The sequence below is a fragment of the Ursus americanus genome, chromosome 36 (assembly GCF_024610735.1).
Source record: "Ursus americanus isolate L20-20 chromosome 36, mUrsAme1.1.p, whole genome shotgun sequence".
In the NCBI taxonomy this organism is placed as follows: Eukaryota; Metazoa; Chordata; class Mammalia; order Carnivora; family Ursidae; genus Ursus; species Ursus americanus.
Genome location: NC_142162.1, coordinates 5900044 through 5914141, shown reverse-complemented (window position 1 = coordinate 5914141; position 14098 = coordinate 5900044). Strand labels below are relative to the sequence as shown.

The 14098-nt window shown below is 44.6% G+C and overlaps 1 protein-coding gene across 1 annotated transcript in view; it reads right to left on the bottom strand.

Annotated features, from left to right (window-relative positions):
• The window catches only part of SLC27A2 (solute carrier family 27 member 2), a 44869-nt gene that overhangs the window by 2542 nt on the left and 28229 nt on the right, over positions 1–14098 (bottom strand). The window contains exons 5-8 of the mRNA XM_045812149.2: positions 10526–10720; positions 7498–7588; positions 5448–5646; positions 3608–3705 (exon numbers count right to left, since the gene is read on the bottom strand). Of these exons, the coding sequence (XP_045668105.2) occupies positions 3608–3705; positions 5448–5646; positions 7498–7588; positions 10526–10720 (583 nt within the window). The remainder of the gene's footprint in view (positions 1–3607; positions 3706–5447; positions 5647–7497; positions 7589–10525; positions 10721–14098) is intronic.

Sequence of the window (14098 nt, the reverse complement as noted above, 5' to 3'; positions counted from 1 at the left end):
TCCAGCAGCGCTTTCCTCCCCGACAGGCAGCAACGTAAGTGGAGAGGAGTTTAGAACAATTACTACGCTGTTTTCTTGTGAGGACAGTGGTAATTAGGTCTTATTACATCTCCTACCTGATCCAGCAGACCCAGTGGGAGTCTAGGTCCACTTCCCTGAACTACTTAGCTGTAATCAGAGAGGGAAGGAGCCGTCCTTTGTCACCTGGGCCCCAGCTTTCGAAACCTCTCCCATGGTGATTGTGTGTTTACCTGTGGCCTAAAGAAGGTAGGAAACAAGAGGAAACATTAAAAGAAAGGAAATGGACCCCTATACAATTTGCCTCTTAGCTGAAGGAGGGAGGAAGGGCACCAGGCCCTCTTTCTCTAGGGGTCCTGGGGAGCTCCGTCGAGAGCACGCATCTCAGGAATCTTGAATGTCTCCAATAAGCTTCTTTTAGAATCAAGGCAGGGGCTGATGCAACAGAAATCTTCAGGGCTGACTGGCTCCTTGCCTCTTGTCTCTGACAGAGGCAATGCCCAACGGAGATGCGAATAGCCCTGTCGGGTCTCAGGTCTCTGCCAGGGCTCCCAGGGGTTGGTTTGGGGCCAGTTTAGCTCCGGGGAGGTTTCACTTTACAGCTGTTTTGGCCAGAGTCTCCCTAGAGCTGCACTGTCTAGTGTGGTAGCCATTGGTTGGCTATTAAAATTAATTACAATAAAATCCAATAAAAAATTCCTCAGTTGTCCTAGCCACACTGGACGTGCGTAGCAGCCTTGTGGTGGTTACTGGCTACCATACTGGACAGTGCAGACACAGAACATTTTCATCATTGCAGAAAGTTCTGTTGAGAACAAAAACGTCTAGAGAGTAGCTGAGAAGTTCTGCTGTGACACCTACTAAAAGTCAACTGGACCCAAACTTTGGAGTGCCCTCCTGGTACAGCTGAGATGTGTGAAGGTCTTGCTGAGCTCTCTGCTGCTGAAAATCACTCTGGTAGACTGGCTTATTCTAGATAGCCCTGCCACATTTCTTTCTTTCTTTTTTTTTTAAGATTTTATTTATTTATTTGACAGAGATAGAGACAGCCAGCGAGAGAGGGAACACAAGCAGGGGAGAGTGGGAGAGGAAGAAGCAGGCTCCCAGCAGAGGAGCCTGACGTGGGACTCGATCCCATAACGCCGGGATCACACCCTGAGCCGAAGGCAGACGCTTAACCACTGTGCCACCCAGGCGCCCCTGCCACATTTCTATGCTGGAATGGGGCTGGCTGTGTGCCTGGCAGGCCAGCTAGCTGCAGGCATGGCCCTGGGAATCACAGACTCTGAAAACTGAGAGACACTTCTCGGTTCATCTGTAATCTTTCAATGCTGCAAGAATTCTCATAGGACCTCACATGGACACCCAGTTCCTTACACACCCCAGTCGCTGGCATTCCCCACCTCAGGAGACAGGCTTTTCTGTTGTCTGTCTCTGGTTATAGGAGACGTCTCAGGCTAAAGTTTGCTCCCGGGTGTTGCACACCTGCTCCTTGTTCTACCTGACTGCTTTACAATCATTCGAAAACCATTAGCCTTCTCTTCTTTTTGTTCTAGATTGGTGACTCCCAAACCTTACTGGGTGTTAGAGTCACTTGGGGATTAAAAGAAGACATGGAGAGTCTAAGTCCCAAGTCCTAGAGGTTCTGATCCATTAGGTCTGGGCTTTAAAAAGTTTCCCAGATTGAATCACCACACTGTACACCTGAGACTAATATTTCACTGTACGATAACTAACTGGAATTTAAGTAAAAACTTGGAAGCTTCTCAGCTGATTCTGATGATTGGCCAGATGAGGCTTCAGTGCTTCTCAGAATTTAGTATTTTTTTTTAAAGATTTTATTTATTTGACAGAGAGAGACAGCCAGCGAGAGAGGGAACACAAGCAGGGGGAGTGGGAGAGGAAGAAGCAGGCTTCCAGCGGAGGAGCCTGATATGGGGCTCGATCCCAGGATTCCGGGATCACGCCCTGAGCCGAAGGCAGAGGCTTAACGACTGCACCACCCAGGCACCCCATCAGAATTTAGTATTAAAAAAAAAAAAATTGTGGTCACACACACATAACATAAAATTCATCATCTTAACCATTTTAAAGTGCACAATTCAGTGGTATTTCATACATTCACAACGTTGTGCAACTATCACCCGTATCTACTTCTAGAACGTCTTCATCAACCCCAAATCAGACTTCATTGTTTTTAAGATTCACTGGCAGTTAGTTCAGACAGAGCTCCCCAGGGCCCACCCCAGAGAGTCTGATCCAGAACGTAGGTCTGGGGTCGGCCTGAGAAATCTCATTGTAAACAAGCTCCCAAGTGCTGCTGCTGCTGGTCCTGGGACCCCACTCCGAAAAGCAGTGGATTCGATCCTTCCATTCTATTCTCCAGATTCTCTCACCTTCTCATACACATTCTTTTGTGTTGTTACCTAAATCCAGCATTTGGAAGTGCATGCAACATTTCGGGTGGGATCCGTGAGAGCCCAGCATGCCATGATGGCGGACAACCAGTACACGCACCCTTGTGTGAATTCAGCCCAAGTCCCAACACAAGAAGTGTGCTGTACCCCTCACGCTCTGTGACCTGAAATGTGGCTGCACTTCCCATCGTGGCATTGCCAAAGGGTTGGAGGGGATCAGGCAAGAGAAAGTCTCAAATATTCTTTAAAAAATTAAAGATAGCACAAGGTCACGGGAAACCATCACAGCTCAGGAAAGAGAGACTTTTGGATTTCCATTTTGAAAATAGGTGAGAATCCCAAATACTGAGTTCTGGGGGAATACTAATAATATCCCTATCACCTTATATTTGGACAGTGATTTGGAGGTTTTAATCCTCTCTGTCATCTATAATTAAAGTGATTTCTTCTCATGACAACACTCATGTAAACATCTGGTAAACAGGTGTTGAGTATCTATGTAATTGAAATGGATGAGTTCTCTTGACAATCTCAACGGCAGGGCTGGCATTACCCCTAATTTTAGTGATTTGCCTGAAGTCAAACAGCCAGCAGGTACTAGAGCCTAGGACCCAAAGTCAGACCTCAGCACTCCCCACTCTGCTGGCAGAAGCAGATGTGCAGATGAAGGCTTGGTGACCCCACTCTGTGTGATGATTCTGAAACTCATGGGGTGGGCTGAGTTCAAGGACCTCTTTTAAAAGAAGTCTGGACAAAGTTAGCTCCTTTTCAGTTTTTTCTCCTAGCAACTATACTTGTTTTTATTTGTGACTCCCAGTTCAGAGGCCAAGGTACCATTTTCCAGCCATCAAGCCTGACGCATCTTTTCCCGAGGTGTGCCAAATGCAGTGTGGGACTCTGCATCTTGGAGAGATCCGGCTTGCCTGAGAGCCCAAGAACAGCTGGGAAGCTGAACCACAGAAGGAGGCCACGTTCAGATGTACTGACTTGGCTGACTTACAATGGAATATAAATCAGACATCAGCCCCTTACTCCCAGGTGGCTGAACGAGATGTTTGACTCTCCAGCTGGCAGGCAAAAGTGATGACAAACTTTGCTCTGGGGTTAAAACTATGTTCAGTTACTATATGAGTTTAGGCATAAGGTTTAGACTCATAATATTTTGTGCATACCTGGCACGGACACTCCGTAAACATTTACTTCTTGGACAAAATCGACCAGTCCTACTATATCAGCGACTTCAGTGGTGGCCACATTTTCCCCTTTCCAGCTGGAAAAAAAGGCAAGGTTGGCAGAGGTTACTGGTGGTCCCTGGCCAGGCTGCCCTGACAGAGCAGATGGTGTTGCCTCCAGACCTCTGGAGGGTTTCTGCACCCGTTTTCCCATCTCTTCCCCCAAATCCCCCCAACTCGGTCATGGGAAGGCAACCTGCTTGAGAAACAAAACCCAAAGGCATAGAACTAAATAATAAAATGTGGAATTCCAATCTCACCACATGAAACATGATACAAAGAATGATGTTGTTCCAATGTTGAAATACAGGTTTGGCCAAAGAAAGGCCCAGGAAGTAAAAAATAAATCTCAATGACTTTTTGTTGTGTTTAGGTCTCTCACTTTTCTTACTAACTTCGGTTGCTATTTAATTCAATTTAGTAGAATTTCGTCCTTGAATTTCAGGGTCCCATGGCAAAGGGAAAGCTCTGAATAGGAGATATACTTTATTTGCAGGGAGGTTATAATGTTAGTGCCAGGTGCTACTTGTCCACTTAAAAAAGTTAAAATTTGTCCTACGGTTAAAAATTCTTTAGATCTCCCAGAAGTATCTTTTTAGTAGCGTGCAGTTGGCATAAAATCATAGTATGGATCCTGAGTCATGGAATACTAGAGATGGGGCATAAAATCATAGTATGGATCCTGAGTCATGGAATACTAGAGATGGGAGGAACCCTGAGGATCACTGAGACCCTCCTTTCGAGGGTGAAGGAACCAGGGTTGAGAAAGGCTACCTGCCTTGATAGCACACCTGATCAGGGGTAGAGGTGAGCTTAGGAGCTTGGTTCTCCTCATTCATACTCTTGCTCTTCCTACTACAGCCAGACAACTTCCACTCATTCATGCAAAAGGTAATCATGTGTGTCAAGCACTGTGGTAGGTGCTGGGAGTGAACCAGCAGACACAGGGCCTGGCCTCAGGGAGCTTACACAGGAAGGAAGCTGATTAAACCAACGTGTCATGAGGCAGGAGGACCATGCTGTGGATGGGAATTCGTTTCACGGTCTTATTGTGATGACTGTCAATCTTCATGGTGCTGACTCGGGTTTCTGTGGGAACTACCTGGTTAGGGCTGGAGTGTGGGAGGGAGGGAAGCATGCGGGGCTCAGAACCCTTCACCTCCTCTTCAGCTAGATCAGCTCGACATTAGTTTGCATTTGATCTTATCTGAAGAAAGACCCCATGATTGGGAACAGTGTGAAAATCCCTGGCTGTCCTACAAGTGTCTGGTAATAACTGAGGATAAATGAGAGAAATTGGATGGGCTATTAGGCTCCAAACATCGGGCACAAGTTTTCTGCCTTTTTCTCATCTGGTGTTCCGCAAGCAAGTTGTCTGGGCATTGCACAGTGACACTTCCTGTGTTTTGCTCCTGATTTTCTGGGAATACAGAAGGTTGAACTGACACACCAAGAGATAGAAGGAAAAGCAGCGCTGTAGGCAAAGTAGAATGCAGTTCCAATTTAGGAGTCAGCCAAGGGGTGCCTGGGTGGCACAGCGGTTAAGCGTCTGCCTTCGGCTCAGGGCGTGATCCCGGCGTTCTGGGATCGAGCCCCACATCAGGCTCCTCCGCTATGAGCCTGCTTCTTCCTCTCCCACTCCCCCTGCTTGTGTTCCCTCTCTCGCTGGCTGTCTCTATCTCGGTCAAATAAATACATAAAATCTTAAAAAAAAAAAAAAAAGGAGTCAGCCGAATTGTGCATGTGTTTGTTTTTGGCTCAATAATTCAAAGAAACCAACCGGAAAGTATCTCCAACTCGGTCATGGAAGTAGATGAAATTGTCATGGTCGATCATTAAGAGATCTCCACTGTTGAAATAGATGTCTCCTTTCTTAAAGACGTCTCTCAGTTTTTTCTTCTCTGTCTGAGTATTTCCTCCAGCATAGCCAGTAAAGGGCGTAAGTTGTGTGATTCTGCAAACAAGGAGTCCAACCTCACCTAAGACAGAAAGAAAGTAAATTGTTACTTTATCTGCTGGCAGCAGCAAATTTTATTATTAACATTCTCTTAAAACTGTTGCCATACACCCAAAAATGGACATCTTTACACACGGCCCTTAAACCTGCTACCAATACCATTTTTTAACCTTACAGAGGCCGGCACTAAGCCTGTCTTCAACAATGAAAAAATTAAAGACTTTCTTTGTAATTAAAATACCCTCCGAAAAACGTAGTGCAATGTTGTTCAAGTTGCATTTTCAGTTACCTTTGTTAGAAATCGTTCACAAAGCTAGCTACATTTTCTACGTACAGTGGCAACATTCAGATGCTTATCATTTCAATAATTTGCATATATTATTAGGAAACAGTTTTTGAACTTACAAACGGAAGATACTGTCTCCTTTACCTCAACCTTTAACTTTCTACAACTTAAGACAACTCACAAGTGAAATATCCCCATCATCCCATCTTAATTTTATGGCATTTCCAAGACATAAACTTATAAAATTCTCTTTCAATCTGTTTTGATTGACCAAATGCACAGATTTTCCAAATTCTAGATCTTGAACCTCCATATATATATATATTGTTCCTCAAGCTGACCTTCAAATTCTCTGAAAAGTGACTGTGTTCAAATGATTTTTATCCCATTTTACAGAAGATATGCATATCCCTCATATGCATAACCCTAAGTCCTGCCAAAGGACATTGCCCCAGTTATTAAATTAACCCTGGGCTGCAATTAACATATACACATTTTTTTCAGACTATTCCCAGATTTAAAAAAATTTTTTTAGTTTATTATTTGTTTTTCTTTCTCCTTATTTTATTTTTTTTATTAACATATAATGTATTATTTGTTTCAGGGGTACAGGTCTGTGATGCATCAGTCTTACACAACACACAATAATAAAATGGAAACTCATTGGTTTTTCTATGCCTTTTAGAACTCTTGTAATTGGGTTTTGATCACATTTTATATTAAAGTGGCTGACACATGTCTTTTTAAAAAAATCTAAATAACACCAAACTAAGGAAATGCTTTTAAAAACCTGTCCTTTCCTGCCATATATATTTAAGTGTGTGAAGTCTGGCTTTAATAGGGGGTTTTGGAACATGTAGGGTATGCCTGAATTCAGATATATGGGAGAGTGAGAGTGACAGAGGTCATGAGAATTTTCAATTAGCAACTTTGCTTTTTTCATTCCTTGATAGAAATGTGAAAAAATGCCTAGCTTTGGAGCAGAATAACACAATAAGAAGTGGTGAATGCTAAAGAACAAAAAACAAAGGAACCAAAATAACCAACCAAACAAACAAAACAACTGTTGCTATTGGCAACAAGCTGGCTGTAGGAAGGGCCACTTTCCATGCCCACATGCATGTATATCCATACACATCGCACACACGCACATGAACTCTGTGCACTCAAATACAGAATTCTAGGTGGCCACACATTTGTAATTCTAAAAATACTAGTGTTTTTACTGAATAATGATTTACACACATCATTAGACAAATGCACAGTATTTTAAGCTGGGAGGTAAAGACCTTCTAAAGTGAACTATATTTTGCAACTGTAATTACATATCCCTTTCCACAAAATACCTCATAGTCAGGAAATTGTTAAACTAGGTTTCAAAGTATAATTATGTTACATGTAGTGGTAAATTAGTACCTTTTGGAATTTCTGTCACTGTTTCTGAGGGTACTTACATAAATCTCTTTTATTCTCCCACTTGAAAAAATTTTACCATGTATTCATTTTAGCAATGATATGTTAGTTCTTAACAGTCACTTGATGAAGGTAAGAAAAAACCCAGGTTAATTGAACAAAACTCGCCCGTACCTTTGGGGACTCTGATGCAATATCCATTTCCATCTCGCACAGGCTCATCTTTCTCCACATCGTATTTAATCAGATCGTAGCTTATGACTTTCTAGCAAAATTAAAATATGTCATTTTATTTTATTTTATTCATTTTTAAAGATTTTATTTATTAGAGAGAGAGAGCACGCGTCCACGCATGAACACAAGAGGGGGAGGGGCAGAGGGAGAGAGAGAAGCAGAAAAAACCCCCCTTCCGGCCCCCCACCCCCACCCCCACCCCTGGCTGAGCAGGGAGCTGGACACAGGGCTCGATCCCAGGACTCTGGGATCATGACCTGAGCTGAAGGCAGACGCTGAACCGACTGAGCCACCCAGGCGCCCCAAAATATATCATTTTAAATACAAATTCCTTCACATCTTTTCCTTTTTATTGTGGTATAGTACGTTAAGTACAAAAGGTACACATATCCTAAATGCCCAGCTTGATAAAATTACATATGGACACGTCCATACGTCACTACCACCCAAACCAAGAAAGAAACATTTCCAAATACCATCAAAAGTCTCCTCTTGCCCCTTTCTGTCAAATCCACCACTATCCTAACTTACCACCATCAGTTAGTCTTACACTTCAGATAAATGAGGTAAGGACACGAAGTATACGGTTTTGTCCTGCGGCTTTCACTCTGTATAATGTCTGTTACTCATCTAACCACGCTAATGTTTTTCCCCCCAGTGGTTTATTTTTTATTGCCACGGGATTTTCCTTGTATGAATATACCACAATTGATCTATCTTCCTATGAACTGGCATTTGGATTGTTTCTAGTTTTAGACTTCTAGAATTGGTACTGTTGTGAGCACTATCATACATGTGTTTTGGTAGACATATCACAAGTGGGTTTTAAAAACCCGTATGCCACTGTTAGGTGTTTCACGTTCCCACACGTTTTCCAACATATTTAAGGTTCAGTGGTATAATTATTTCATGCCCATGGCTATAAGATGATTAAAACTCCACCATATTTCACATATACATTTCAAAGGCATAAGAATTTAAATTTATGTAGTTCAGTGAGACTAATATTATTTTCTCTACTAATATTCTCTACTCTTATTTTTCCTACTAAATATGACAGTATTAAGAAGTAATTATTAGCCAGGAAGACTGTGTCCATTTTAAATTTATATTAGTGTCTATATGATAAGTTAACCAATCATATGCTTTCATAATTTAAGCAGATAATCATTACAAAGCAAGTAGCATTCATAGTCAGCCAATGTTAGATCTCGTTTATTTGCAAGAGCGTAAAAAATTTGGGGGTGGTCACTAATGCTTCTTTCCACATCAGTTGCAGGGGCATCTTTTCCCCTTTTAGTTCAGTTAAAAAAATATCTTCTTATTTAAAGCAGAAAAACTGACAATAAAACACGGCAATCAACGGATGAGAAGCCAAGAACTAGTAACACATAGCACTGACTTCCAAGGTCCTCAAGTCTGGTTTAAACCAAGTTTCCTTGCCACTCATCTTTTTTGAGGGTCAATAGTAACGACATAGATATCTTGTACCATGTCGCGATCAACTCAGCTGCCTACCCTTTCTTGTTCTGAACTGCCTTCTACCTGGGTCCCCGAGGTTTGGGCTGGTGCAGGTTGAACTGAAGCTAGCTAGAGAAGACTGACCTTACCAGGCGCTGTTGCAGTGGGGAGTAAGAAACAGATCTCAGCCCGTAGCAGCGCTGCCCGGTAGAATTTTCTGCAGTGATGGAAATGCTCTACGTCTGAACTGCCCAACACGGCAGTCACCAAGCACACGTGGCTACCGAGCATGGGAAATATGGCCAGTGTGAATGAAGAACTGAATTAAAAATGTCCTTTACATCATTTAAATCGAAACGGCCACACGTGGATAGTGGCCACCGCTCTGGATGGCACAGGTGTGGAGGACCGTGGTGGGACCTGTGTCGCATAGGTGTGGCTGTCAGTGTCTGAGAGGTTCCTGGGGCTTGAGAATGCCTTGAGATAAGGCCAGAACGTGAGGAATGGGATGACACTAAGCACTATAGCTAATAAATATTCACGACCATTATATGACAGGCATTGGGCTATATCCTCTAAGGATTTTTTCCCTAAGTTATTTAATTCTTTCAACAGCCCTCTTCCCTTATTATCAATACGGAGTTTGGGCCAGGCACTAGGCTCGACATTTTCTCTTTCTAGCTGTGTTTTACAAACATGAGATGGAGGCCTAGGGAGCAGAAGTGACTTGCTCAGTTCCCTTAGTACGCAAAGTGCTGCAATTTGATCTCTCGAGGCACATCTCTTATGCACACAAACTCCTGTCCTTTGTCCTCTGCCCGTCATTCCCCGGGGACACGTGTTGCCGGGGAACTCTGGTGTAACAGTGGATGGCCTGGCCGGAAGGGCTGCCGGAGGCATAGCGACAGCAGGGACTGCTCCAGCCAGCGGAGATTCAGCCTGGGATTGCTGAAAAACAGGGGGTCACCCAGAAGGCTGACTGCTCAAACACAAAACAGGCGAAGAGACAGTCTGGAGACCCCAGGCAACGAATGCCTGAGAGGGAACAGAGACTGCTAAGTGAGCTGGCTGAAAATAAGAGCTGTCTTTTGGTGGAGTAATCAGGCAAATCAAATGTTTGTGAGATCCTAGAATCCGGATCACTGTGACACGACCAGGAACGAGAAACGCCACACTTCACAGTGTGTGGTAAACTTACCGAACTGGCCGTCTTCTCGTGTTTTGCCTTTACATGTATAAATGGCATCGGGAAACTTCGCGTAAGTTGCAGAGAGCAAAGGCCTCATGGGTCATTATAGTAAGAGAAATTGAGATTTTTAAATTAAAGGGCCCTGTCACTTGGCGCTCACTGTCACAGGGAATGAGCAGATCCTCTCTCTCGGTGACACGGATCGGCCATGGCTCTGATGCCACGTGAAATTCTAAGAACATTGTACGACACAGCTTTTAAGACGTCCCTGTATTCTGGAAAGCAGCTACATATGCTTTCATCTTCCGATGTACTTACTTTCTGTAGGTAGTTGACTCTCCCAATAGCACCGATCTTTCTCGTATAATTCATAAAGGCAATGTTGCCTTCAGTGGAAGCGTAGAACTCGTAAATGCAAATGTCCCCAAATCTCCTGCTGAATTCCCTCCACACATCTCCTCGCAAGCCATTTCCCATTGCTAGTCTCACCTTATGGACGCGGTCATTTGGTTTCTGTGGTAGGAGGAGGAGAGACCAAATTAAAACTGTGCTTACACACCTGTAATTGCCTTTACGTTTCTACCGATTTATGTTGGCATGGATTCGCCTCTTAGTGGACACTTTTTCTGTGACTCACACACATTATGCCTCCTCCCTGCCAACTCACGCCACTTGGGCCGACAGCGAGAACTCTGATTTAATAACCAAAAGACTTGGCTTTCCTATTTTGATTTTTAAAAGGCAAGGTAAGATAATTTGATAGAACGAAGTGAGGCCAACATTTAATCCATATCCAATCTGAAGCTAGAATAATGTGCTGATTGTTTTCTTGGTGGGGCGGGTGAATCTCAGGGAACTGCCAGAAAGGAGGGGTCACGTGGGAAAGATCTATCAAAGACTGAGAATCTGAAGCCACAATCTTCACTTGACAGGGAAGAAGAAAGCTGGGAACACAGTGCAAGGAGAGAGAGAATGATTTTCTACCGAATCATTACTGTTAGGGGACGGGAGAGAAGACTTCTTTTTTTTTTTTTTTTTTAAGATTTTATTCATTTATTTGAGAGAGAGAGAATACGAGTGGGGGGAGGGGCAGAGGGAGAGGGGAAGCAGACTCCCCACTGAGCAGGGAGCTGGGTGAGGGGCTTGATGCGGGGTTCAATCCTAGGACCCTGGGCTCATGACCCAAGCTGAAGGCAGAGCCAGCCTTAAGCGACTGAGCCAGCCAAGCTCCCTAGAGAGAACTCATGATCATGTCCTCATTTCACAGACCCAGAGGTCACAAACCCAGGTAAAGCTGTACCACAACGATGAAACTGTCCCAGTGGGATTGGGAAGGGGAAGAGAGAGAGGAAGCTGGCTCCCAGTTGCCTCGGGTGGCCTGGGAGGAATATGCTTTGCTATAAATAAAAATCACAAAGGAAAAATTGTTTTGAGTGTAAGAACTGAAAGGAGAGCTTGTGTCAGCAGGAGAGGTGGAGTCAGGACCAGGGGGCTTTCCATTCAACCACAATCACTTGTGAGGCCCCTACAAATATGTCCAAATCTATAGTAATTTCAATGATATTTTATATTAATAAGGCAATTTACGTCCTCCAGGAGATCACGGTCTGGTGGGAGAAAAAGGTAAACAAGGATAATTTTAACCTGCGAATTTTCTATGACCTTTAACAGGAAATGGAATGGAATGGGTGCCAGTGCTTGGTAACTAGGATTTTCACACCGAGTGTTAATTTCTTGGATCTGACAACATTTTGCTTACAAGAGCAAAGGTTCTGAAGAGCATTTTCTACCTTATTTTCTCTTCTGTGAAGTCACTGTGAAGTTACTTTGGAGTAAGAGTTCCTCTTGGAAAAGAGCTGTTGGCATAGAGAGACTGGTTGTCCTCTGGTAAGAGGGTGCGTTTGATGTGATGGTAAAAACCAAACCAAGGTGTGGATCGAGTCCTGCGCGAGAGGAGGCAGCGGGTCGGGGAGCAGTGTAGGTGCGTTTCAGTTTTGAGTAGCTCCTTGGTCAAAACGCAGGTGGTGAAGCTTTTTCAGGAGCCCTAACCAATGAGGTGGACAGACACTGGTCACTCGTAAAAACTGGGTCCCTTGTGTGGCCTTTCTGAGGAGGAAATGTGTAGAGCCCAGGGGTCTCACGCCAGTCGTTCTTAACCAGGGTGTTCAGGAGAGTTTCCCGAGAAGCCTTTTAAACCTGCAAGCACCTCGACATTCTGACCGAGTGGGAACCCATTCTGTTAATCAGCTCCCGAGGTGCAGAGGTCACCGAATCTATAGATCTTCCTCGGTTTCTGGTGGCATTACCTCCCAATAAACCTACCATAAATTAAAAATGTCGTAAGTCAAAAATGATTTAATTCGCCCGATCTACCGAACATTATAGCTTAAGCTAGCATACTTTCAGTGTGTCCGGAACACGTACACAAGCCTGCGGCTGGGAAAAATCATCCAGCACAAAGCTTATTTTATGACACAGTATTCAACAGCCCATGGAATCGATGGGCTACTGTACTGAACAGGAGAAACAGAGTGGTTGTCTGGGCATCGGCTGTTCACCCTCGTAATCGTGTGGCCGCGTGGGAGCTGTGGCTCACTGCGGCTGCCCAGCACCAGGAGAGAGGATCGGAGTATCTATTGTCAGAAGTATCTATTGTCAGAAGATCAACGTTCGAAACACAGCATATGGCTTCTACTGAGTGCGTAACACCCTCACACCACTCAAGTCAAAAAATCGTGGGTGGAACCATCTAAGTTGGGGACTATCTGTATTCCCTTTTAGAATCACGAAGTACCTGTAAGTGGGGAGACCATATGTCTGGCTTGTCAGGGCCAGTCGTGGTTGTTGCCTGTGGTCCTGATGTGTTTATTAATTACACTGCATTCACTCTCAAGGGTCCCCTCGGACAGTGAATTGCAGGGTCACCCTGCGATAAGGCACTATTCTCAGTTAAGGACTGTCAGCTTTTCAGAGACCACCCTCGCCTCCCACACTGCTGTCCCTCACTGCCCCTCTAGGAATAAAACATCATACATATTTGAAGAACGCTGACTTTTGCTTAAAAATAACCTTCTGACCTGGGGCTTGCCTGCTCCCAGGCCTGTGTGAGAAGCTCCAAAGTAGCACTCCAGTGTGTAAACCCAAGACTTTCCTAAATCCATATGCAGCCCATAATCACCCCCTCAGATCACTTCCTTTTCTGATGGGTGGTGAATGTCTACCTCCCCCAGGAGATCGGAAAGACCACTGAGGCCGGAGATCGCTGTACCATCGGCAGGGCCCACACCTGTGCTGTGCACGCAGTGCAATCGCTGCAGTAAAAGGAGGAGGAACGTGCACCGCGGCGCCCTCAAGTTCCCTGTTTGAGAGTTAATGGCCCGGACATCAGCACAAGGGCAGGGCCTAGGGTGCAGGGGGTGGCAGGTGCCGCGGGTGCCTGGGCAGCAGGCCAGCCTCACAGGTGCAGCTGTCACCTGGGGGTGGCAGTTAGCTGGGCTGAGTCACAATAGCATGAGCTCGGTTTTCATGATGAACTGAGGGATCTTATTACACCAGCAGAAGGGATTAGGGCTGTAAGCTGCAAGTGTTTGTGCACACAAACTGGGAGACCTGCAACCTTCTGCGATGTCTGGTTCTCACCCAAGTTTTCCTCACCATTGGCTGAGAGTACCGGGTGTGACTTGAATTTTCCTTGCCTGAAGGAGAAACCGTGTTTCCTCATCACCAAATTCACTCCTCAAGGGAGCTGTATTTTAGGTCAAGAATCACCGGCTTGTTTTTCTTTAACAAAGATCAAATCCTTGGTTCTACATGAGAGAGGTGAGGCCACAGGCAGACATATCCAGGGCACTTAAATCCTGAAGGGTGAGAAGTCAGGGTGTCCAGAGAGGT